This window comes from Thunnus maccoyii, chromosome 17 (genome assembly GCF_910596095.1).
Source record: "Thunnus maccoyii chromosome 17, fThuMac1.1, whole genome shotgun sequence".
Classification (NCBI taxonomy): domain Eukaryota; kingdom Metazoa; phylum Chordata; class Actinopteri; order Scombriformes; family Scombridae; genus Thunnus; species Thunnus maccoyii.
In genome coordinates, this window is record NC_056549.1 from 20927971 (window position 1) to 20954545 (window position 26575).

At 41.8% G+C, this 26575-nt stretch overlaps 1 protein-coding gene across 1 annotated transcript in view; it reads right to left on the bottom strand.

Moving 5' to 3' along the window:
- Positions 1–26575, bottom strand: part of gphnb (gephyrin b) — a 94219-nt gene that overhangs the window by 55381 nt on the left and 12263 nt on the right. Inside the window, 1 exon segment of the mRNA XM_042391392.1 lies at positions 8763–8841. Within this exon segment, the coding sequence (XP_042247326.1) occupies positions 8763–8841 (79 nt within the window).

A 26575-nucleotide genomic window follows, 5' to 3' on the forward strand; every position in this document is an offset into this window, starting at 1 on the left:
GTGTGCATGCATATATAGATAACATCTGTAGTATTTATATACATGAATGCATAGATACATTAAGAGTCTTGTTGTCATATTACAACATAGCTACATCCATGAAAACAGCCACGGAAAGATGACATGAATGAGATGAACACAGTTTGATGATACTACATGTACATATACATGTTAGCGCACATACAGTATCTGTATATGTACATACACTGTACAGTATACATACACATATGTGTATATTTGTGCATGTATACGTGTGTACATGGATGCATATATGTGAATGTATGTACAGTTACCGACATTAATGTCTGGGCAGTGTGGAGATTTTAATTATTTCAGCAAATGTTGTTTTTCTGTGACAGAAAATCTGTGACATGATTGGGAAATGTACTTCTTTGTCACAAAAAACCCCCAAATACATTTCAATTCAATTGTGTTTGTTTTTGTCATATTTTCAAAATATGACAAAAACTGGCTGGGTCAAAAATACACATACAACAACTTACAGTACTGTAGATCATAAATATTGTCCTATAGGCTTTGAAAATTCTAAAATGTCATTTAACTTTATGAAGTTGGTTGAGTTTACTCTTAACTGCCTGTCAGTGATTGTGATTGACTAAAGTCGATGTTTTGTGTCCATATAAATAGGGCTTGTTTTATTGCACTCATTAGATTGAGCTGCAAACATCATAATGGGGAAAGTATGAGAAGTATGTTATGGAGTTAAAGGTGAGGCACTGGACCCTAAGAAGACTGAACCTACTGTCGGGCATGGTGGTGGTAGTATGATGCTCTGGGGCTGATTTGCTGCCAGTGGAACTGGTGCATTGCAGAAAGTGGACTAAGTAATGAACAAAGAAGATTGTCTCAGGATTCTTCAGGACAACATCAAACCGTCAGTTAGAAAGTTAAATCTTGGATGCAATTGGGTGTTCCAACAGGACAATTACTCTAAACACACATCAGAAGTGGTTTTGGGATGGCTAAATCAAGTTCAATTTAAAGTTCCCTCTCCACTAAAAAATGTGTTTTGCTTATTTTACTTGACTTGGATGTTTAACCTTCACTGTGCAGAAGGAAGACGTTTTCACAAGTTTCTCTGTGCTCAGTTGAACACATGTACTGCACCTACCAACATGATTTATGACATCAAAACTAGTGAAGAAGCCAATCATGGTCCAGTATGCAACTTACACAAGTGCGATATGGAAAAACTTTAAAAACCTGCAGAGCAAATACACTAAGAATGAACTTCTCAGTGAAGTTAAACTTGAAATGAAATATATTTGCATATTCATTTTCAATGAGAGAGAAGGAACATATGTCATTTTAAAATTTTCTTATGAGAAAAAAACATATCAGATATGATTATTCAAATCAGAGTTTTTTTTATATATATCTTAAAACAAGGCCTTCCCAAAGTAATGACCTCCATTTTGTTGAAAATATGTGGATTGCCCTGAAAAGACAAGTCCATGTAAGAAAACCAACAACTTGAATTCTACCAATTCAGCCACAAAGAAGCTTGTTGATGGCAACTAAAATCTAAACTAAACTAAACTAATTGAGGTGAAAAGGGCAAAGGGGCAAATTACTAAATACTAGCTGTGCTGTATGTATATTTTTGACCCCTTAGATTTTGTCAGTTTTACAGAAGACGCACAATACATTTTGTGAATATTTTTTGTAAAAAAAAAAATTATGCACGCACTTTTTGTGTTTGTTCCAAAAAAACAGCTGTAGAAATAATTATAATCCCAATCCTACATATCCCTTACAAGTAAGCTTTTAAACGCAGCTTAATGTATAGGTGATATATGTGCATACTGTAAATGTGTTTTTCAGCATGTTTGGTGTCTTTGGAGATAGTGTGCCAGGTTGTATTTGGGTGTGCTTTGAACTGGGAGAAGCCTATTAGAGGGGAAAGGGCCTGCAACATTTTAATCTCTAACACCCATCTATGTCTCTTTCTACTGCAGGGGGTTATGACATATAAAGCTCTTCTTCAAACTGCAGGCCAGAGGTATAGTCAGACTGGTATAAAGGCTTTTTGCTTGAGGTGTGGACAAATCCTGATGTGGGCGGAGGTAGGTAGGAATGGAAGGGGAAGAAGAAGTGAGGCAAGGGGGGGGGGGGAACACGGCAGTAGTTTTGGCCTGAAAGCCTGGACGCCTCAGCCAAATCTCTCTATGAATAAAAGACGAGCAGAGAAGAAGAGGATAAAGAGAGGAAGACAGAACGACAGAGAAGGAGAGAGAGGCGTAGAGTGAAAAGAGCGAGAAAAAAGGAGGGATGGACTGTCAGGGGCACACTTAACGAGAGAGACGGGAAGTGTGCATGTGTGCATGTGGGCCAGCTGCAAATCTTGGTGGTTGTGGGACACTTCCAAGATGAGACCCATCTGCCGGGGTGATTTCATTAATAATACAAGCTCTTTGTACAGGGCACTCAATCTCACTCCCTCTTTCTTTCTTTCTCTTGCTTTCTAACACACACAAACACACACACACACACACACACACACACACACACACACACACACACACACACACACACACACCATCCAGGGAGGAGAGGAGAGCCTTGGCCATCTCCCCTTCTCCCAGTAGTAGCATGGAGTCGAGCCCATTACAGCTGAGTTGTTGGTCCGTCCATATGTAGGAAAGCTCTCAAGGGGTCACCTCTCAACATGTTAGCTGATAGAGGGAAGGATGGAGGGATGGAGGAGGAGTGGACAAGCCCACCTCTTCAAACCCCTACCGTGATGAGAGCTCTGAGTGCTCAGCGAGGGGTTCCACTCCCATGATTCCACTCACAGGCACTAAACAACACACACACACACGCAGCCTCAGAAACACACACACACACTATAAAATATTCTGCAGACCACTCCACCCCACAAGCATTCTATTTATTTACAGAATAAATGTCACCATGGTTCAGATCTGGCATTGCTGACAGTCTCTCCTTCTCCCATTTCATTTTCCTTTATTTTCTCTACACCACACACACCACATATCAAACAGCCTTCGTATATTTAAACAACAAAGTTAGCATCAGTGGCCAAACAAGCACTGCTCATGTGTATTTCAAATACTTTCAATGTAAACTACACCTCTGTACAGCTCTGTACAACCTCAGAATAATTGAGACTTTACTGACACACAACTGAGTCACAAGTATATGTGTTTTAACTTGCAAGGAGCCCCAGAGAGGAGGGTTTATCACAAAAAATGCAGTCTTTGCTTAAAATGACTCATTTTGTTTGACACGTTTTTAGGTTTTTTTTTCTCCAAGAACCAATACCAACAATCATCTCAAACCTATAATTATTTATAGAAATTTTACATTTTAAAGCTGGTATATTGGTTGTCTGTTTATTCAAAGATGATAATTGTAGGTATTCAGTTGAGATTTACAAACAAATGTTTAACACAGAATCTATAAACTGAGCTCAACTCATGCCACTGACTAACACACCTCATATTCATGTTAACTTCTTAAATTTATTTTCTTTATTACAATAAAGACAGAATAATTTCCTGGAATATGTGTGACCATTCCTGTTTTTGTCATGGCCTATGAGCCAGTGGGGGCTTGTCTGTTTCTGTTCCCGGTTGTGCTGTGTAATCTAGTCTAAACACAGATTTGATCTCTTACATGTGGTAACTAGTCATGCAACTTTGTTTTCTGGGAATGTGTTGTTTGTGGTAGGTGGTTTAGGTCAACTAGATAACAAATATTGACATTTGAACATATCTTACATTAAGGAAGTGACATTGTCAAGTTACTCGACCCTATTGTAAGACAAGACTGTCTGTGATTAATTCTGTGATAGCGTATTTTTGAAAATGTCCAGTTTTTAAATTTGTGCCTTCTATAATATACCTTACATGGTTACTACAGGAAGGTTAGGCAGATAAATCATGGTTAGGCACCTAAAACACTGGGTTAAGGTGAGGAAAGGGAAGGTTAATTGCAGGTCTGTGAACTCCAGTCTCCTATATGAAAGTTAGACATGCTACACACCCATCAACCACCCAGACCTCCTCACGCCTAGTTTCTGCCTCAACGGATAACAGCCACATCACTTCTTGAATTACTGAATGTTGGCATAAGACTTTAACAGCCTGGTGCAGAGGCGTCCAATACAGACGTGATTACTTGGGACAGCGGCCTGTGTTACTTCCTGGTTAGAGGCGAAAGACAACAGAAACCATTAACAATCATGATAATGTATAAGCCGTTATCAAACAAAGCAGCAACAGACAGACAGAAAGACAGACAGACAGAGGCAACACCAAAATGAGTGCTGATGAGAATAGTGATATAAATGTGTGTAATGATGTGATTTTAAAGGTGATGTGATTGCTTAACATAGCTCAGAAAAATAATGTAATTTACAACTCTACTTCATTCTTTATTATAAAACGTTTAAATAAATTAGTTTTAAAAAATCATGTTATTTAGCAAATTATTGCGATAAAATACCACACTAGTATTACATGTATGACTATTACACTATACTGTAGCAGTAGTTGCAGAAGCAGTTATGGTAAAGTAGTAATAATAGTAGAGATATGAATATCAGTTATAGTGCAAGGAAGGGGAAGGATAAGAGCACTAACATTGACCATTGTATGATTATTTTCAAGAAAGTTCATCCAGATAAAATGATTTATAGTTATTCTAGTCCTTTTAAAAATGTATTCAAATATATTTTTCTGTAAGGTCCCAAGATGGACACAAAATGGAGATGTTGTGCCTAAATAGTCAACATCTTAAACCTCTATAGGCCACCAGGATGCCCCTGTAGAGCTTATCAGTGCTGTATCTCTAGCAATACAGGTTTGTGTGTGTGTGTGTCTTTGTCCCCTGACTGTCTCCTGACTGTGAAATTGGGCCTACTGTCACCCATCTGATTGACTCCTAGCTATTCTTAGCCATGACAATTTGTAAAATTGACAAAGGTTGTTACTACACAAGTCGCTGGAGGGCAGGGACACACAGCCAGCTCAACTGCCCGGGAGGGAGGCTCCCTCAACCTTCAACACGTAAACACACACACACACACACACACATGCACGCCTGACATGCAAACACATGAATCCAAACAAAAGTACTTGCTTACACAGGAACAGCAAGGGTGCATACCAAAAAAGCTGAGACACATGCAGACACAAGGACACACACTTATACACACACACACGCACATCTGCTTCATCCGTGTGTCCTTGAGCCTTGGTATCATTTGTTTGACCCCCCTCTGTTACTCTTTCTCTTTTTTTGGCCACATATCATTTTTCTCTCCCTCTGACACACCTCTGGATGCTCCTGAATGCCAAACTGGGCAGACTGATTGATTGCGTGTGCCAGTGTGTATGTGTGTTTGTGTGCCTGAGAGACGCTGTGATTATAGTTTATGTTATGTGTCCTGCTGTGGCCCCCATACTCCCTCCCTCCTTCCCTCCCCTGCTCTTCTCCTCTCTGTGTGTCTGTCTATGTGTCTCTGTCACAGCAGCAGTGGCACATTGAGGGCACAGCGTTCCGGCTGGTCAACCTGATGGAGCCGCTGACTCGTGGTGTGGCAAGGATTAACATGGCACGGAGGATCTCGGGCCAGAGGAGGTCAGCCAGAGCACGTCTGCATCAGCTACCATCACCGCAACACAGCAGAACAGACAGGGACGCCAACACTCAACTGTGTGTCCCAGTGTCCAATTTTAATGTTTAACAGTACCCTGTTTAATTCAAGCTCAACCCTATCAGTTTAGTGGTACATAACGACTTTGTCTTTCAGTGGAGTGGACATCACATATACCCTGACTACAGAGCCTCTAACTCTGCATTCACACTGAACAATACCATTAACAATAACTTCAAGTCCATTCATTTCCTGTAGAGCTCAGCAACAAGGAAACCTAGCCAATGCACAGAACATCAACAAGCTTGTGAGCCAGACTAAGTTGGACACAACTGAACTGTCAATAGCCAATCACATGTGTTTTAAGTGCAAAATGTATAATTAGTTGATTCTAGTAATTGAAAACGGCAAGAGAACTTTTTAGTAGCAACTTAACACCTGGTTGAAAAGCAGTGTTTCACTGCCCTCTCTGGTTGAAAGTTTTAAGCCTGTTGTTGTACCTGTAACTACACCCCACAGTGATGTCGTGGGGTCCTGGAGTACACCTGTACATCACTGCGGGAAGGGGAGAGGTTAAACCACTGGAAGTCAAGATTTTCATGGGGTGTTAAATTAGTATTTAAGTTTAATCCAAAACTCCTTAGAGTGCCATTAATGCAGACCTTGTCTTGACTTGAATCCATATATTGACTTATGTACAGTAAATACACTTCTTCAGTCAGTTTGTAACTCATAAATGCAAGTGAGGGGTGGAGAAGACAATAATTTATTGACAAACTTGTGTATTCATGTATTTGTTTTTCATCCAATGAGCAGCAATAGTCTCTCCGCTTCTTTTAGATAAAAATATTGACATTTTAATTGAATTATTATTATTTTTTTGTCCAACTCTCATTGGCAATAGCATCCCTTAAATCATATAAAACAGTATTCAAAACTCATTAATAGGTTGCTAAAATCTTTGGATCACACAGAGAGCACTACATAGTTGCAACTGGATGGTTGTGCATTGTGTGATCAGTCAAATAAGGGCATCCCAACATCAACAAAGCTGCTCACAGTGTAAACACAAGGTAATCTCAGCAATGTTAGCTCAGGACAGAAACTGAATGAGACCCCTAACCCTGTCAATGAGTTGTTTGACCTTGTAATTTAAACAGCATCTTATAAAATACGTAGCTCCATATAAAATCAATCAAAAACACACACAAACACACACATAAATGGATTAAAGCACATTCATGTGTGCACCAAAAGAGAGAAAAACCATTTCAAATGTTTGTTCCCTTTGGTAAATGCTGTACATGGATGCAGCGGATCCCTAATCACTCTCGCTCTGTCTCGCATGACGCACACAACATAGCAAAACTCTCCTCACACTCCCTCTCTGTGTCACACACGCACACACGCACACATGTGACACATACATTACACACCAGCCTTAAAATAAACATACCGTAAAGGACATGATGACAAGCATGGATCAGTCCAGGGTCCCATAGCGGGGGACTGGTGACACTCCAGTGATATCGACTGGTGTGACACTATGACAGGGTGGCGGGGCAGCTCCAGCAAATCAATGGATGTATTAAGAATGACTCGGACTACCTAGAGGAGCGTGTCTGGGGCTGCGTGTTGGGGGTCACAGTTTGTAGTGTTTGAGTCACAGGATGAGGTGGCATTTCAAAAGGCAATGTGTGATCAGTGATACAGAAAGATTGTAATTGATCAGAGCAAATGTTACTTGGAGCTATACTTATAAATCTTGGTGTCATAAAATCTGACATAAAATCTGTTTTCTGCTGCGGACTACTATAGTTGAACTCTATACACCATATGGCCAAAGGTATATGGACACATGTACTCTTGCTCTAGGGCTGTTTTCGTAGTTTCGGCAGAGTGTTTAGTTCCCATAGAGGAGATTTTTAATGCTATGACAAACAATGATATTTTAGGCAATAGAGTCTTCACAACTTTGTGGCAACAGTCTAAGGAAGGCCCTTTATTGTTTAAACGTGACAATGCTCCTGTGCACAAAGCCATACACAAACTGTTTTCCAAGTCTGGTGTGAAAGAACTTGAGAGTCACATTCAACAGCTTTGGAGCTGAAGACTTTGTGGCTGAATGGGAGCAAATCCCTGACAGCCAGGTCCCAAAATTTTGTTGAAAACCTTCCAACAAGAGAGGAGACTGTTACAGCAGTAGATAAATGCCCATAGTTTTTAAAATGAGGTGTTTGGCAATTACATATGGGTGTAATGTTTGGCTCTCCACATAGTTTTGGGCATGTATTGTCTCTTATTACATTGGTGGATGCCTGCTTTTACAAAGGAATGACTTTTTTGGTGAATAGCTTGTGCTTTTTCCATTACCTTCACATTCCTCATAAAATTGTGACTTCTTGTTTTGTTTTTAAGTTACAAAGAATTTAGAAAAGTGTCATTTATTGTCACATCTATATTTTTAAGATTGCAGCTAACAGAAAACCACTTGACCACCACCTGAGTTGTCTACACTAGAAATAGGCCAAATGAGCCTTGAGGAATCCTTTCAGAGCTGCTGAAATGGCTTTTAAAGTATAATTTTTAAAGCATTTAGTGCAACTAAACAAGACACTTTTTCAAGATTTTAGTCTGTTTGGATTTTACACAAGACTGATGGAGATTGTTGTTTTCCTGTATGTTTTTCATGCTCTTTTGTCACTGATCAGATCCTTGTTACTCGAAACAACTGCTGATTTCACCTCCTTTAGCTTCTTTGAGCAAATAATGACTTATTGCAGCTACCAAGAGTCATCCTTAAACCGAAGTGTGCTGCAGCTCTTTTGTTGTTGCCATGCATGCTGGGAATTTCTCTCCATAGGGCGACACCGAGCCCCGACATGTTGTGTTGAAGAGATATTTTTAGTTTCTTAGTTACACTCTTGCACAAAAAGGCTTCCTCGCGCAAACTCACAGACACATACGCATGCAGAGAGACTGTGCAAGGGACGTCAAAGGACTGTGCTATGGGTAAAAAAGAAACAAAACACGCATGTACATGAACACAGTGTTGCCTAAGATTTCCTTTGTCATTTCTGTCTGTGGGCTGAATAGTCTTGAAAAGGCAAGTACTCACAGGGAGGGATCATGGACGAGATCTTTGAGGTTGACGCCACTACGGTCCTCTGCAAGGTTTCGAAAACAGCTGTCACTCACTGGATACACAGAGACAGAGAGAGGCAGAAGAAAATTCAATTAGCATACTATATGAGAAGTTATAGTACAAGCATAAGCTTTCTAAAATGAAATACATAAGGAATATCATCACAAATAGCTTTTGTTTCATCATAGGTATTGTTCAAAAATTCTGTGTAATAGATTCAAGCGCTTACAAGAGAAAAGGTATCCTGCTATCCAAAAACTGAAATGCTGTTACTTCCGAAAAAACGCTTTGCAAGGTCAGTGAGTAGGAATGACTTTTGTTCTCAACGTTTAATTTCCTTTCAGCACAAACCTTTTGTCCTCTTTCTAAAAACAGTGTCATGGTAGCCATGTCTGATTATTCAGGGTGGGAAACTGCAGCTGTCGACAAATGAAGAAACTGAATAAATACGACAAACTTGTTATTGTTCTTTTGAGATATGACCAAAACGACAAGAAGAACATCCAACAGGCCCCAATTCAAGAACATATTTAAATGGAGTTATGCTATGTTTTGGACACAGTTTTGTTTTTTTTACATTTTGATACATTATTTCACACGTGTGAATTTCCAAAAAATGTGTGTCATAATAAGGAGAATTTGGGCAAACAGGGCTAGTCCACTGTATCTGCCGTATCTCATTACAGTACCAGTCAAAAGTTTGGACACACTTTCTCTTTCAAGTGAATGGTAGGTGTGTCCAGACTTTTGACTGGTACTGTATGTTGCCAGTCAAATATGATCACAATGTGCATAAAGGAAACATTGACATCCCAAGCTGCCCCACCACCCCTTCACTATGCACACTTTCTGATCATATTGAGCCGACATGAAGCCATACCTTCATCGTCTCAAACCTCTCCTTATAAAAATCACAGTGGCCCCTTGACTGCAGAGCAGGTGCGAGCCACATGAGTCATCATAGTGATCACAGACAGATAGAGTGACGGATAGAGTAGGACAGGGAGAAAGACGAAGACATGGGGAGAGGAAAATTGAAAAAAAAAACAAAGCGAGAGAAGACAGAAAGAGACAGATGAGGGGGATGAAGAGAGGGACAAGGTGTTTTGTAATCTGACGGGGCCAAACGTGAATAGGCACACTTGTGTCCGAAAATAGATGCAAAACGATGCACCGCCGGGTGATGGTGGTGGTGGTGCAGTGGATTTGTTTCAAAAAACTTGATGCACTAGTTGTAGACAAGACTGGAAATGTCATGATGGTACTCCAATAAAGTGCCATGATCCATGAACGAGAGGAGGGGCATGAGCGGACGGGTGAAGCAAGAATGGTGTAAAAAATGGAATAGTGGTGGCAATGGGGGGAAAAAGTATAGAAAAATGAATTCAAGAGAGCTGGAGATGGAGCTGAGGGAAAATGGCAGAAAGAGGTGGATAAAAAGGGAGAAAAGTATGAAAAATAGAGAGATGGAAGGGTTTTTTTTTTTAAGAGCGAAGGAGGGGGAAGGGTGATGGGGAGAAAAGGAGTGCCGAGGGGGCAGCAATGTGGAGACAGAGGTAAACAGAGGGTGCAGGACGTTGCTCTGGGCTCTGGCAAATAAATGGGAGAGTGCTGACATTTGCACACCGAGCCAGCTCAGAAAGAGAGAAAGAGAGGGAGAAACAAGAGAGACAGAAAGACTGCACGACGAGGAGGGGGGGGGGGGGGGGGGGGGAGGATATAGCGAGAAAAAAGGTTGAGGGAGGAGAGAAAAAGGGGAGCAAGCACATGGAATACACACTATCCCTGGCTTTAGAGGGGCACTGCTGCATAAGTGCATGTGCGTGTGTGTTTGTGTGTATGTGTGCGTGAAGAGGGAACTTCCTTCAAGACTGCAGTATTCCTTACAGACACACACACACACTCACACACACACACACACACACACAGAGCCCTCCTCAGTCTTTCTCTCCCAGCTACCCCTTGATCTAAAAATAGCCGTTCCACTCTCCTACAAGAGGCAGCAACCATTCTGAACCAATCAACACGCTCTGTCAAAGGCATCGGTACCCACCACCCCTCAATGTGTGTGTGTGTGTGTGTGTGCACGCATGTGTGTGTGTGTGCATGTGTGCAACAAGGGGAACTCCTGACTGAAGGTAATAAAACTGCCCCTCCCCGCTGCACTGGTTCGTAGAAATGGTGTAAAGGCGATCCCTTCTTGAAGACAATAGCACGGAACAGAAACAGAAAGCGCGAGAGGGGAGAAAGCGGGGGAACAAAAAGAGGGAGAGAAAGAGTGAGAGTGGAAGAGAGGGAGATCTGGCTGCAGTTGAAACAAGCTTCAAAGGAATATTAATGTGATCCTGTGCAAGAGCTGAAGACAGGGGAAGAGAAGGGGGAAGAGGGAGGGAGGGTGAAGGAAGAGTGAGAGGGGAGGGGAGAAAGGTGCGCAAGAATTCATGACGCTGCTCCCTTTCCGTCTCTCAAGCTCCGCCCATGCACCTTTGTCCAGGTAAATCTGCAGCTTAGCTATCGTCGCCTGCACCCAAACACCGCTGTGCCTTGCATCATCTCTGTCGTCTGTCCTAAAACCCGCAATGTAGGAGCAACCTGGGATTTAATCATCAGAGCAGATGTTGACTCAGCTTCCTAACCCTGGGTGGACCAATGAGATCACCAAGCAGCAGACAAGTGCCGCTCCACTCCCAGGTCATGGTGAATGTAGCGTATGAAGACGCAATATAATGACCCCTATCCCACTCCAGAGGGTGCTATTCCCCACGGGACACAGCGAGCTAAAGGTCAATGCTACTGCATGGCTGAACGACCACTTTGAGACAGACAGCTAAGGCCAGACAGACTGATGTCAGTGCTGGTTCAGACGCTAGACTGCACGTACGTATCATGCTGCTATTCTATGGTCATTCATTTTACGACAAACAGAAGCTCATGTCTTGTTATTGCAACTTCATATTTAAGCCAGTTCATTCAATTTTCATGTCTGACATTCCTGATATTGAGCGCACCTAAGAACTGCACTTATGGCTGCATTCTTTTGCTTCAATCTGCTTTATGTTGTTTATTGCTAACACTTTTAGTTTTTTGAGTTTGTCTTTCTTTGCATGTCTCGATTAACCTTAATTGGTCAGTGCTAAATAACATAAGAAAAACAAACTGAAAAATCTTTCTATGTAAATTATAACAGTAAATTAAGAGAAATTTGGAGGATTTTGAGGACTGACTGTACATGATGTACCTGTATCTGATAATATATCCCATACAGATTGTATACATTCTCTAATTCTAACAATTTTTTCAATTTAACATCTATTTTGTGATGCCTATGCCTGTATTGACTCCTATCATCTCATATTTGCCTCCACCTGTGAGTGTGTTGGAGTGCAGAAGCCTAGATATCCCCAGGCTACAGCAGTGGGAGGAGAGCAGGAGGCCTGTGCTTCAGAAGCATTACGCAGGGCAGCACCACTCACACACGGGATCTAGATGTGCACACCCTAACACAAACACGGGCTCACACACCCTCTTAAGGGGTTAATCAATGAGGCATATCAGAGCAGGGGAGATCAGGACACAGGGGAGGACATCAAGAGACCAAAGAGAGATGAACTGATCAGGGAGGGAAAAAATGTCAATATAAAACAAAAACAAATGGAAAAAACACAAAAGGAGACATTGTCTTATAAAGAAAACCAGAGCGACATGGATGTAATATATAGACATCAGTGTGGAACAAGTGGCCAAGTCTGCTTAATGACTGCTAAACTAAATAACACCACCGCTTCTCTTTCCAATGTAGCAAACCTGGTTGGTGCATCTGCATGCCGATATTTTGCCAAGCGAATATCTTTTTTGCCTTGTGTCGATATGAGACCAATTTGTTGTTTGGCCTACAGGAAATTCAAAAACACAGGTAGTTATTTGTCCATCTTTGCTTTCAAGTAGTGGTCAACAATGATTGACTGTGACCACAAAGGTCAGTGCAGCTCGGTTCAAAGTTCAACAAATTTGTACTGTTGGGCCACCCCTGAAAGCGCCGAGCTGACGCAACACACCACATACACAATAATAGAAGAGCCACGCTCAAAAACAGTTTTTCCGTAATAATGTGAATATGTGCACACGACACAAAGTACAGATTGAGATGTCATTAGTTTTGCAGGTTTGTGGTCATAAACAAAAGTACTGGACACTTTGAAATTTTGACATGATAATGGCACTAGATAAGCAGTGAGGGGCTCATCAAGTCATTCAATTCATCTTGTGTGGAACATTAATGTCTGCACCAAATTTCATGGAAATCCATCTAATACTTGCCACTAGCATGACTAAAAAATGACGGTAAGAGCTGCAGAAAAATAAGATAGACTTATAAAATAGATGCAGCAACATGTTGTGGCAAGTGGCATTATCTCATCTCAAACAGAAATGAACAATGAGATGAGACTTCTTCACCAAAAGACTTATTCTTCCTCTTGCTTTAGTTAGGTTTCAACGAACAAAGTAATAAATCTATAGGTAGCGTAGCTAGGTTAGTTAGCAGAGTATCTCTTTCTGTGATACAGGTGGTTAGTTAGGAAGCCGTTAATGCCTGATTGTTTGTAGGAAATACGCTGATTAAAAAAAAAGTAAAACTTTTTTTTTCTCTGCACATTTTTGTCGTTAAAAACAAGCTAGCGATTTGCTAGCACATTTCCTCTAAGCCATGCCTTCAGGCATCACTCTACTATCATAACCAGACAAATGAATAATATATCTCTAGAACAGCTACAAAATGGACCATGCTATTGTTTTGTCAATTGTGGTTTCCAAAGTCAAAATGAATTTTAATTATCAACAGTCATCAAGTTTGAACAGGTAAAAGTGATAGTCAGTAGCGACAAGTGGTTTGAATATGAGTCAGTTAGCAAAATTAACTCAACTCTTAAATTAAGTTTTCCAAGGTCAACAATGAACTTTTACAGTCACCTAATGTGTGGTATGGTATTGAAACTGGGATGGTCAGGTTAGTAGCAGGTACAAACAGTCTGTCTATCAAGCAGGGTAGGTACTGTCTGTCTATGGTACAAGAGGCAAGGTTAGCAAGCAGGTTAGCTACCCATTCCTGATTCAGGTACTCTAGGTTAGCCAGCAGGCTAGGTGCCATCCATCTGTAATACAGTAGTTTTGCTAGCTAGCAGGTTATGTGCTGTCAGTAACTAACAAAGGCGATTCATAAACTGCTGTATGTTCCACTCAACCATTTCCAGGACATAAAGCAGTCAGCACTCATTTTCTCCCCGGGATCCCACGCTAATGGGGATTTCCCTTATAGCAGGTCCACAGACACACACAGAACACACAGCTCATATGCACTCTTTCCAAGTACTTGAGCACACCTATGCACACACACACACCCATGCACACACAGCCTTGGACACCTTGCTATGGATCAGCAATTCACAACTTGCGCTACAAATCACAGTACAAGACAGAGCGCCTAGAGTTGCTTGTGCCAAAGTCTGCTTCCAGTCCAATTATGACTGTGCTTATCTATCATTATGGTACTATATCCTGCTGCTCTTAAACTACAAATACAAAAATCTGGTTGTCTTGAGTGTTTTTTGGATATTATGAGAAGTCCAGTTCACTAAAAACATCACCTATGTACTTATATATTTCAACATGCACAATTTGTTTAGTCAAAAATGGATCAATGCTTTGTTAAATATGCAGAGAAATTGGCAAATCCAGCAGTGGAGGGATGGCAGCTAGAGCATCGCCTTCTTCATCTGAACAGCCCACTTGGCATCTCTATTGTTTCCTGTTCTTTATCTGCTAACAGCAGTGCCAATGGCCCTCCAGCCCTGGAGAAGCTACTATGGAGGTCAAACACTGGATTGGGCTGACATCTGCTGGTAGGAGGGACAACACCTCTGCACACCAATAAGCCTCAACCAAAGTGATATCACTGCCTCCTGTCTCCTATTTTACTGGCTTGTTCTGTGTCAAATGGAAACACTGGGCCCCAGGCCTCGGATTAAATGGGCTTAATGATGAATAGAGGTATGGATCCGCCTCCAGATTGTAATGGGGTGGGGTAGACATCTGACTAGGGGGCTTTCGGTACTACAACCCCCTCCTAGCCAGGAGAGGAGAGGAGCAGTGGTGCACAAATACCAGCATCTTCATTCCATGGCAGGGTAAATTTCCAAATTAATAAAGGCTTCACGGTGCTGGGTAAAATATAGTAACAGCAATAACAGCAGATAACCTAATCTAATATAAGACCACTGTATCTTAGCAACCTTGTTAATTCTGAGAGGAGCAGTGGGGTAAGCAGCAGAAGCACCGCATCCATCATCAAAGACACACCCAGCAGCAACACACACACACACACCAATTACTCACAAACTCTCATGCACATGCTATCTTACCATTAGCCACTATCTCAATCACACTGTGATGCAGATGAATGCATACACATGTGCAGGGCTACACGCTCAGGCACATACACACAGATCCTCAGGCTTACTGTAAGCAGCCGGGAGAATGGAGGGGGTGTGGAGCGGAACAATGGGATCCTAATCGTTGGGCTGCATTTCAAAGCCTCTCCCCTCTACAACACTGTTTCTAGATAAGATTTCAAAATGCTATTTATATCCGCGGGGAAAGGAGCCAACCAGCGGCTTGATTTTCATTTATTTGAAGTCAGATCTAAATTGGGGTGGAGTTACATAATGCAAGGAGTGCGACACTCCACCTGCTACTGCCAAGTCAGCCATTGAAGAGCACTACGGAGGGAAACAGCCCAAAAAAATTGCACTGGGCCCACACTATTACTGCAGCTAATAATTACTCTATCGGCTTAATAACCATTGCTTACTACACCAAAGGAGCCTGGCTCATCCGTGTGGGTACAGCAGTGGGCCGATCCGCATCTCAAATCCAAACCTACTCCAGCGTAGCCAGGCCAAAATCCGGCATCCATGCTGAGCCAAGGACAAAACAACACACCACAACATGGCCCAGTCCCCCCCCCCCCCCCCCACCAGATGTGCAGGGTAGCAAGACAGAGAGGGAGAGACAGCTCTGTTCTTCACAGCTGTGTCCCAGGCAGGGCCCATCCCTGGCCCCAGCTCCCCCTAACTCTCCCCCATCCCCTGTTTCTCTGGAGAGGAGAGGCAGCTCCATCCCAGCCTGAGTAAAGAGGGAGGAGTTGAGGTGCTAGGGTGGACATGTGGAGTTGAGGGAGGGTGAGCTGGAGCCTAACCCTGTCAGGATTAAGAGACCAATTCACACTGGATGAGAGAAGGGGGGAGAGAGGGGAGCATCAGCGGGAATCTGAAAGCAAAGAGGGAGGGCAGAGGAAGAGAGGAGGGTAGGAAGGAGAGTAGTAAAATAGAGGGAAAATGGGAAGATAGGGAGAAGAGAGGGATGCAGGGTAATGAATAAAAACACATAGGAGGGGAGCAGGCAAATGAGAGTAAAAGAAAGGAAGAATAAGAGAAAGAAAGGGGAGGGAAAATGACGGAAATAGGGAAGGGTGCGAGCAAACATGCAGGCCAGAGAGAGTTCAGCCGAGCACTGCATCCCTCCCTCTCTTTTGCCACAGATATATTGAACTATGTAGGTGCTTAGCTAGCAATGGTTTCAGCTTCTCAACAATCACAAAATGATCTGTCTGTTAACAGTGCAGACACCCACATGGGTAAGAGTTGGAGGGAAATTCATAATTTGAAAGCAATGTGTGAAGGGTCACAGATAGTTGTGCAAAATGTATGAAAGAACCTTTAAGACCCCTTTTACACCTGGTTTTAACATGCGATCTTTATTTGGATATGCTATCTATAATGATATCTGATCATGAGCCTTCATTTACACCTGCTATTAATAAGCGTTCTCATTATCTCCATTCTGCTCACATTGCGATTGGATCTAAATATGCTAATAGGTGGGCAGAGGCAGACTTATCATGTAAAGGCAATGTCAAGCAATTGTGTTGTATGAGCTGAAAAAATAATCTGTGCTGTGGCTGTTTTCTGGGCAGAGTGAGACAGCAGGAAGCGGTGGAGTTAGGTGACCTTTTAACTTGCTGGGCAGAGTTGTTTTATCAAGAATGCAACCACACTGTACAGATTGTGTTTATGCCTGGCTGACCACCTCCAGATGTGGCTTTGCTGATCCAGTTACATTACATTACATTATAATTGCAATGCACTCTGTCTGCATTTACTGTATTAACATCTGTTTTCCCTTACCCAGATAAGATATCCAGATACAGATCGCATGTTAACACCAGGTGGATATGGGCTCTGAGACTCACAAGCTTTAATATGTCTTTGTATGCATATTTGGGAAATGTGCATACATCAAAATGTGTGTGTGTGTGTGTATGTGTGAGTGACTAATGCTAAAATGTGGATTAATCGATTAGTCAATTAGTCAATCAACAGAAAACTGATTGACAATGATCCTGACAGCTGGTGAATCATGTTAGTCATTTAATAAGCACAATTGCCTGAAAACTGTCCAGTACAACAACAGTCTATTCTTTTGGCCACTGAGAAGCTCCGCTAGAGAAGTTTGGGCTTAAGGGCCTTGTTCAAGGTCATCTGAGTGGTTGTAATGACAAAGGGTCTGTTTCACGTTTCTCTGTTTTACATCATTATAAATTAACTATCTTTGGGTTTTGGCCTGATGCAAAGCAAGACATTTAAAAATGTCGCCTTAGGCTCTGGGAACTGGTGACAGGAATTTTTCACTATGTTGTGACACGTTATTCACCAAATTACATATCAATTAATAAAAAAGTAATTGATAGATTAATTGATGATGACAATAATCAGTACTTGCAGTCCTATATGTGTCGTAAGTCATTGAAAGAGGGAGAAAGATTGTGCTGACCCTGAGTTTTCACCCCAGCTCCAGAGTCCTGCTCCCACTGTCAATCTCCACTGGCTGGAATAAATAAAACATGAGAGAGGCTGAACCCCAATACCGACATACTTAGTCAGCACCCTGGTACAGAAACTAATAATACATACACACGCAACCATCACAAAACACACCTATCCCAATCAACAAGCAATCACTAATAATCAAAGCATGAGGCAGAAATTTTTAGTAGTATAACTATTGTTTTCACGTCCAAAAACAACACTGACTGCTTTTAAGTGATCTACCCCAGTCAGCCCACTCTCAGTCACTTTCTCACACTCTGCATAGCACTCACCTGAACCTCTCTTTATCATCCAAATATCAGTGAAAAGCCCGAGACTGCAGCACCCTACTGCCTGCAGCTCTCCACAAAGGCTTCTCGTATTGATGTTTTATTAACACGGCCATAAATATTGAAAAGACACTTACTAATGAAGCCACGGAGAAAAGTTCCAGAGACAATTTACAGCGTGAGGGAATACAGGGACCTTGAATATGGCACCCTGCACCCCTCTTTCTACTTTCCTTCTCCTTCATCTCATTTCCCACGCCATGACCGGAATGCCCCTGCAGCTTTAACATCACCCCCACCCACCCACCCACACTTTCCCTTCAACAGCCCCCATCTTCTTCCCCTTCTGTGTTGTTCTTGTTCAATGAAATCAATGGATTGGAGGGGCTTGATGATCTGCCACACCCCTTGCGAATATTAATCATAAATCACTGGCTCTGAGTATAATGAGGCTTGTTTCTAATGACAACAGACGTGATGAATGTGTCTGTGGCTCCGCGTGGCATTATCATATAGCCAGGCAGGAGTACTGTATGTATGTGTGTGCATGTTGTATGTAAAGGTTGGGCGGGTGTGTGGCTGTGGGTGGATGAGGTATCACAGCTTTTTCCCCATGTAGCATGACATTTTGATGGCAGAGGGCCCACGGCAAGGCAGCTCTCCGTGGCATTTCCAACAGCTGTTTACACACATACACATACGCACAAGCACAAATGTGCACTGTGTTGATCACATGATCACTGATCACATAAGTGCATGCACTGGTATATGCAATGGATGAGTGCAGCCATTCATCTGGTGCAGTTTACTAAAAAAGCCATGGTAGATGCCATTTGGAGTATCTGTGAGTGCAAGATGGAAAAACATACAGCAGAAGTAGCATTTGACTAATAGTACACATTAGGTACGAGATGGTGATACTGAGAAACTGTGAAACTGTTTACAAGGGCAGCAAATAGGTTATGATGATGCTACAGTGATTTTACTATGGATGCATGTGAGCCACCTGGGTACAGATATACGATGTAAGAAGGAGGATCAGTTCACACACATTGCAAAAGTGAAAAAGTTTGGGTTTCATTTTTCCAGTTCAACACTAAAAGAGTGGAGGTTAATGGAATTTTGTTTTTTTAAATAATGATATAATAATGCATAAAGTTTTTTTCTGTATTTAATGTGACACAATCAGCTACAACATTTTTTGAGTACAGACACTGGCTTGTAGAGAGCACAATATCAAAAAATAGCCAAAACTTTCTAGCCATTACAGAACTAATGTAAAGTAGCTACAGCTGCTTTAATGTACCATTGGTGATGTTGATCATTTTAACCAACGAAAGCGGTGGTCAACACCAGCTATTTCTTTGCTCATAAAAAAGAGGGAGGGGAATCCAAAATTGGGTACTTTCCCAACTGGGAACAGGCCCCAAAATGAAACTGGCTATTGGAGCCCAACCCTAAGAAAAAGTGTCCTAGTTACAATCCACAGAACATGCTTTCAATAGGCTGTATTTCTTTGGTAGAGAGTAGTTCCAATGTAAACTGAAAGATGTTACTATTGAATGTTATTTTCCATACTGTGAGCACCCCAAACGAAATTCCATTTACCTCCATTGGTATTCGTCTAGGGGGAGAAATATCAAAGACAAATATCTACAAACCTAGGCAAATTAAACTATCTGCATGCATCTGCATCTGAACTATCTGCATGGCTTGTAGATACCACCAGAGGTAAGTGAAATACAGTCCAAACTTTTGAAATACAGTCAAAAGTTTGGACATACTCTCTCTTTCATTGGGATGGGAAGGTGTGTTCAAACTTTTGAACGATACTGTATGTTTTTTGTAATATGGGTACACTGATCCTTTAATCCTCACCAGTTTATAGAATTCTGCAGCCAAGAAACATAATGTAAAAGACAACATGGCTAATATCATGATAGGCAGATAAAAATAAATGAATTCACACCTAACTGGCATAGTCTTTCCTTTAATTTCCAACTTAGCTCTGTCTGTGTGTGTGTTATCTATGGCTGCTCCATTAGTGAGCCAGGTACCATTCTCTTGTTAGAAGCCAAAATGAGCTCGAGAGCAGCTCTATTGATTTCAATAGAAATGTGCTTACAGTGGCATCAATATAGCAGCACATTTCTGATACCTCCCGTTAGAAGCTTCCCTCCACTCCCCCTTCTGCCTCCACATCCCGTCGTCTCTCCCCCTCCTCTTCCTTCTACCTCCTCCTCCTCCTCCTACTCCTTCATCCTTCGAAGCTGCTGATGCAGGAAAACCCAGGGCTGCACCAGTGCAACCACGGCTTAGCTGCACATTCCAGTTTGCATCCTTGGATGAGCTGTGTGAATCCACAAGGGAAACTCAGCTCATTTATTTCACTTCACTCAATATGACTAAAGATAGACAGGTTGGGGCTGAAATGGATAGCTATTGGCTAACATTAGCGATGGGGCTCTTTATCTGTTGGCTTTTAGGGTTTGTAGTGAAACGTATGTGCTGAGGCCTAATCAGATCAGGTATTGATTGATCTTCATAGAGGAAGCTTAATGTTCTCCCTGCTCCTCTGTGATCTCTCACTCAAAGGCAAAAGGGGAGGGAAGATCAGAGGCAGAGGGAGGGATAGGCAGAGGTCAATGGTTATAGTGTGGCTGCAGTCAGTCTAAGGGGTCAAGGTTAGATTGGCAGATGGCCATCTAGAATCAATGGCAGGTTTTTGATCAAAGCCGAGGGTCACACTCATGCTGACCGGGGGAATCGTTTGATGGGTGAGGTAAATGCACATCCACAACCCTAACCCTGATTGGGACAAACAAGTATCAAGAGGTGCAGCTGTCAAGTCGATTTCTGGGCCGGGAGACATGACCATATTGTAAGTGACACATTGTTCACTAAGTGGAAAGTTAATCTAAACTGCATCTCCACAGGGTCCCCATGTGGCGAAGATGGCAGCCTCATCATCGTCTGGTCCACCGGCTGCCCTCCCCATGACCAGCCCCCGCTCACTGTCCACAAATCCCATTTCATGCCAGCCATGCTTCTGAAAAGGCAAAACAAAAGCCCGATCAGCACAGCTGCGGCTTTAGCACATTGTGCCGACAATCATCGTGAAATCAGTGAAACAAAGAAAAGCGGAACTCTGCAGCACCCAAAACTATGCAGCGGTGCACTGAGCAGTATTAAGCTAAGGGTACGTCTGACTGCAGCTTCTGTTTCTTGAAGATCAACAATTACATCACCAACAACACCTCCATCGAGCAGAAAGAGCAGTTTCCTGTCAAAAATGAATATATTTCCTATGTCAAAAGAGTTGATTGCCTCAGTGTCCTTTGTCCCAAGTATGATCCTGTCATATACAGTTACACCAGAGACACTTCCATCAAGGAACTGACCATTTATGACAAATGATTTGACAGAAAAGGGTCTACTCTTTGAGCTTTCAAGGACTCAAAAAAGCAACAAAGATTGTGCTGGGAGAACTAAACCTCACTTTATGAAAATGTACGTGAAAATTAAAACTTTGTTAAAATGACAAAAACTTAGAGGTTAGGACGGTGATGGCAACAAAACGAGTTGGCAGAGGTTTCTTATGAATATGATTGGACGTTACCAATCAGCTGGTCGCCAAACAGCTGATGAATGAGTCAATGATTGTTAAGCATGAATCAAGCAGCTGAGGCCAATCAGCTAATGCAAGCTCGACTTCAGAGCTCTGCCCGAACTGACACTGCGCTCCATTACATTAAAGCTAAAATTATACTCGACAAATCCACATAGCCCCGAGTGTCCGCAAGGTTACGCATGACAAATTCTGTCATCTGTCCACGTCCATGAGGGTCTGATTGCACATATGAATGCATCCGCCTATACAGACACCTGATGCAGTATAAACAGAACGGCTGTCTGTTTTGGAATATATCAGGGTCTTGAGAAGTCTAGCGAAAGAAAAGTGTGTACATCCCTCTACTGCTGGAACAGTTAAATCGATTTAGCAAATTGTTGATTGGTTGATCCACACAAAATGAATCAACAACTTTTTTTTCCCATTTAGGCTATTTTTGGTGCAAAAATGCAAATCATCTGTTAGTTACAGCTTCTTACAAGTGTGCAATTGGCTGCTTTTATTTATTTTATATCCCTGTAAATTCAACATGTTTTAGTTTTGAACTGTTGCTATCTGAGGATTATTCTTAGGTTATCGTAGGCTCTGGAAAACTGTGAAGGGTATTTTCATTGTTTTCTGACATTGAATAGACCAAACATTTCATCGATTCGTTTGAAAAATAATCAACAGAACAACAAAAATAATTTTTAGTGAAAGCTCTACATTTCATACACCCCAATACATCCAGCGGGATCTACTAAAATGACGCAAACATGCATTGTAGCCTTTTGCAGGAAGCATATTACTATGTTGTACCACAGTAATATTTTCTGAAGTGCATCCTTTGTTGAAAGTCCCAAACACACAGAGGAAATGAACTCCTATGGATTAAAGTTACAATCAGCGCGTTCCACACATTGCCAATGCTTGTTGATGTGTTTGTTAATGTGTGAGTGGGTGGGTGTAATACATGTGTGTATTCGTGTGCTTATGTGTGTGCATGAACCATTCGACTCCCCTTATTTCCCAGGATGCAGAGTTTTACATGCCCACACACACACGCACACACACACACACACACACACACACACAGCACACACACACAGCACACACACATAGGGAGTGCCCCGGGCCCGGCTGTACTAATGAAGCAGCCTGTAAGCAGCTACCTTCATTACATTCAATCCTCTGGACAGAGTCAGCAATTACATTGCAGCTTCCCACTGTCAGAGCTCACACACGTACAGACATACACACACACAAAGAGACAGACATTTGGAAACTTGTCCTTCTTCTCAAGGCTAATGCTAGCTGAGGCTGATACAAGGAGGAGTTCCTGCTCTTCTTCTTCTTCTTCTTCTGCGGTGGTGGGTGTTTAGCTCAGGCTCAGCTATGTAAAACCCCAAACCCCTCAACACATCAGACTCAAGCCCACCACCACACCAGCACAGCCTCTATGACGTCTCTCTCTCTCTCTCCACCAGCCTCACTGTGTGAAGCTGCCCGGGGAAACTGCCTAATAGAGTGCTCCGATTGCCATATTTCACACATCTCATCACTTATCCCGCTGAGACATCCATACATGTACATGTCAGTGCAGGGGCAACCGAGAGGGAAGCCCCTGGAGGAGTCAAAGCATTCAGGGACTTTTTCTGGAATTGTTTTGACTGTGATGCTATGTTCAAATCAAACCTGTGGTCTCTAATCATTAGGTAGATATGTATGGAGATAAATAAGTTTTACTAGAGACTCAAGATTTACTAATGTATGTAATATGTAAAACAAAAACAAACGAAAAAATCTACTAGGGCGGCAAGTAGTGATTACGTTCATCATGGCTTACCGCTGATTATTTTCTAATGTTTTATCTATAAAATGTCAAAAAATATGCATGTTATGATTTGCTAGCGCCCAAGGTGACATCTTTGGATAGCTGTTATTGTCTGACCAACCGTCCAAGACTATCATATATAACAAAGAAAAATAGCAAACCCTCACAAAAGAGCAGCTGGAACAAGAACATTCTGTAAAAAATTACTGAAACTTTTAATCAACTATCAAATAGCTGCCAGTTCATTTTCTGTCAGTCAACAAATCGATTCATCAGCTAATTGTGTCAGTTTTCTAATCCACAAACAAATACCAACTGGCTTGAATAAATGTTACGTACAGTATGTATCTTTCCAGTGTGGAATTCATTAATCTCACATTTTCTTTTTAAATGCTAAAAAAATGTGTTGTTTTGTGCAGGGGTTTTTTTACATTTACTTTGTGACATTGGGATGTGGAGTTTTGACTCGCGCTGCAAATAATTATTTTCATTATTGTTTAGCCTGTCAATTATTTTCTCAAATAATTATTTAATGATTTTGTCAATAACATCTTCAAATTCTTGTTTTGTCTGACCACTAGTCCAAAAATGACTATTAATTGATTATCAAAATAGTTTCTGATTCCTTCTCTGTAAATGGATTAATCCTTTCAGCTCTTGTTTGGAGTCTTTTCATCCAGAAATCTATGTTGCGTTTAAGTACTGGTGGCTAACTCGGACACATGGCTTTTCAGCGCATTTGTGTGGAATTTCCAAGTGGGTCACTAGTATTGAGACTTATTTCTCTCCATAAATCTCCTGCCACAATGAGAGAGGAAGGAATAAAAAAAAGAACAGGTGGGGCAATGAAGCAGAACAGAGGAAATTGAGTGAGAAACTCCCTGACTCACTCTTTCAAATGTATACAGTCATGTGCTGAGATTGGAAAACCACCAGTCATGCCTGTTGTAAGACCATAAATGATGCAAAAGGGCAACAAAGCTGTCAAACAATGTCTTGTCATGTCAATCAAACTGGTTCTTGCATGTATGTCTTGAACATTTGTGGCTCTGATGTGTGTGTGTGTGTGTGTGTGTGTGAGTGTGTGGGCGGGTGTCTATTAACATTTGATTCCCAGGTGCCATGATCTGAAAGGGTTTCGTGGTAAAAACGGGAAAGGCATGATGCTGAATAATGGAAGAGGAGAATGGGAGAACACCTTGACCATACACACACACACACGCACACACACACATACACGCTCTGGGTCGAGGTTGGCCATCAAACACACCTCGTTAGGGAGAAGGTGGCCTCCTCCATTATTCACACGTACTGTACATGCTCCCTTCATACTGCTCGCTCCCTCGCTTTGCCGGGGAAATGGAGTGAGTTGAGCGCAGACAGACAGTAAAGGTAAAGAAGCGAGAAAGGTGGACAGAGAAAGAGAGACAGAGAGTTGAGGAGACATGGACAGAAATAGCGGGCGAGAAAAAGGGAGATGGTATAAGATAAAATGTGATATAAGAGTGGGAAAGGGAGAGCGAGCGCGTTATATTTATCTCTGAAGTCGCAAGTCTTGTAACACTCATCAAACTCGATTTCAATTATCATTGATATGGAATTGATTAGTGAAATTGATGTAAATATAAATGTGTGAGCAAGCCAATGACTGATATAATTACTGTCAATTATGAATGCAATGGCTGCGCTCGTTCCATAGCAACTGTAAACACTGCAGGGAAAAGCCATTTTAAATGAGCACCATCAAACACAGTTGATTTTGGACACTTTTTTCTTCCTCCCTCTCTGCTCAGTGTGCAACCTTTGCATTCACTGGTCCAAAAATAGAAACACTTCTCCCCAATTCAGACGACGGTGGTTCCCGGAAGCATGTGTCACACACATCAATCAACTCGTCGCACCTCGACATGGCTGGGCTCGTGGCCTCGGGAAGGAGGGATGGAGGAAGAGAGGGAGGAGGGGGGGTTTGAACAAGTGACAAGCCAATGGACACCCTGGCAGTGTGTCAAGAAGGAGCAGAAGGGCCGTTGCCAAGGGTGACAGCCAGAAGTCACACGGCGCTACACCTCTTCTCAGCGGTGCTTTTCCATCTTCATGCTACAGACACGTCTTTGTTCTTATGAATGGCTGATCAGACTGATGCTTCCTCACCTTAAGCTTTTCTATTCGCTGTTATTCGCATGTTTGAATGAAAATTAAAGGGGCTGTATTTTGCGATCATGCACACCTTTTTGGAAAAAAAAAATTGCATAACTCATTTACTTGTCATAACTTCAACCTTTACTCGCTCTGTTTCTTCTGTCAAAATGTAACAAAATGTCAAAATACTGAAAACCTGAGTGATGTTGACATAAATGAAGTTCCCTGTCTCTTCTTGAAGTGAGGCAGATTTAATAGCTGCTGCACTACATGGAAGATCTAAGAGGTAGGACTCCTCACAGTCCCCCTCTCATCAGCTCCTGATTCATGTCACTGCTGATGGTCCAAGAAGGGAGGAAACTGTTGCTATGTGGCTCTTGGGCCTTCAGCATCTTGTTTATCCACATTTTCTTTAACCAGTAAGTTATTTGTATGTTTCGAATTGTTTTAAAAGCATGCTGCATCCATTAAAACTTCATTCTGTTCAACATTTTATGGTCAGTTACATTACATGTTTGCAACAATAGGTTGACTTGTTGATGCATTTAGCTAAAATTTTAAAAAAAATCTTCCTTCAAGCTCGAGTAAATCTTCACAAGCTTTATCTCCAAATCCAGATTTCTCAAGTGATGCTGTATAAATAATTTTCTGAGACTTCACTGTCAGAGCCACAGATGAGTAGTACTCAGCATGACTACTACATTCACACATTAGTGGACTGCCCCTTTAATTTAAGTGGATTTGTCTTGACAATCACTTGGCATTAAATTTTGCTGTGTGTGTTTTGAAGTTTCCTGTGAACCAAACAACACATTGACTTCAGACTCCTCTGGGAATTTATTGGCCTTTTTTTTTTTTCAACTGACGTTTACATGTGAGTGATCAGACAAAAAAGAGAAAAAAATATCCAATCCCAAGAGCCACTGAAGATCTGATGATCAAACCATTGCCTGGAAGTACTTTAACAACAGAATAAATTTGACGAAATCTCT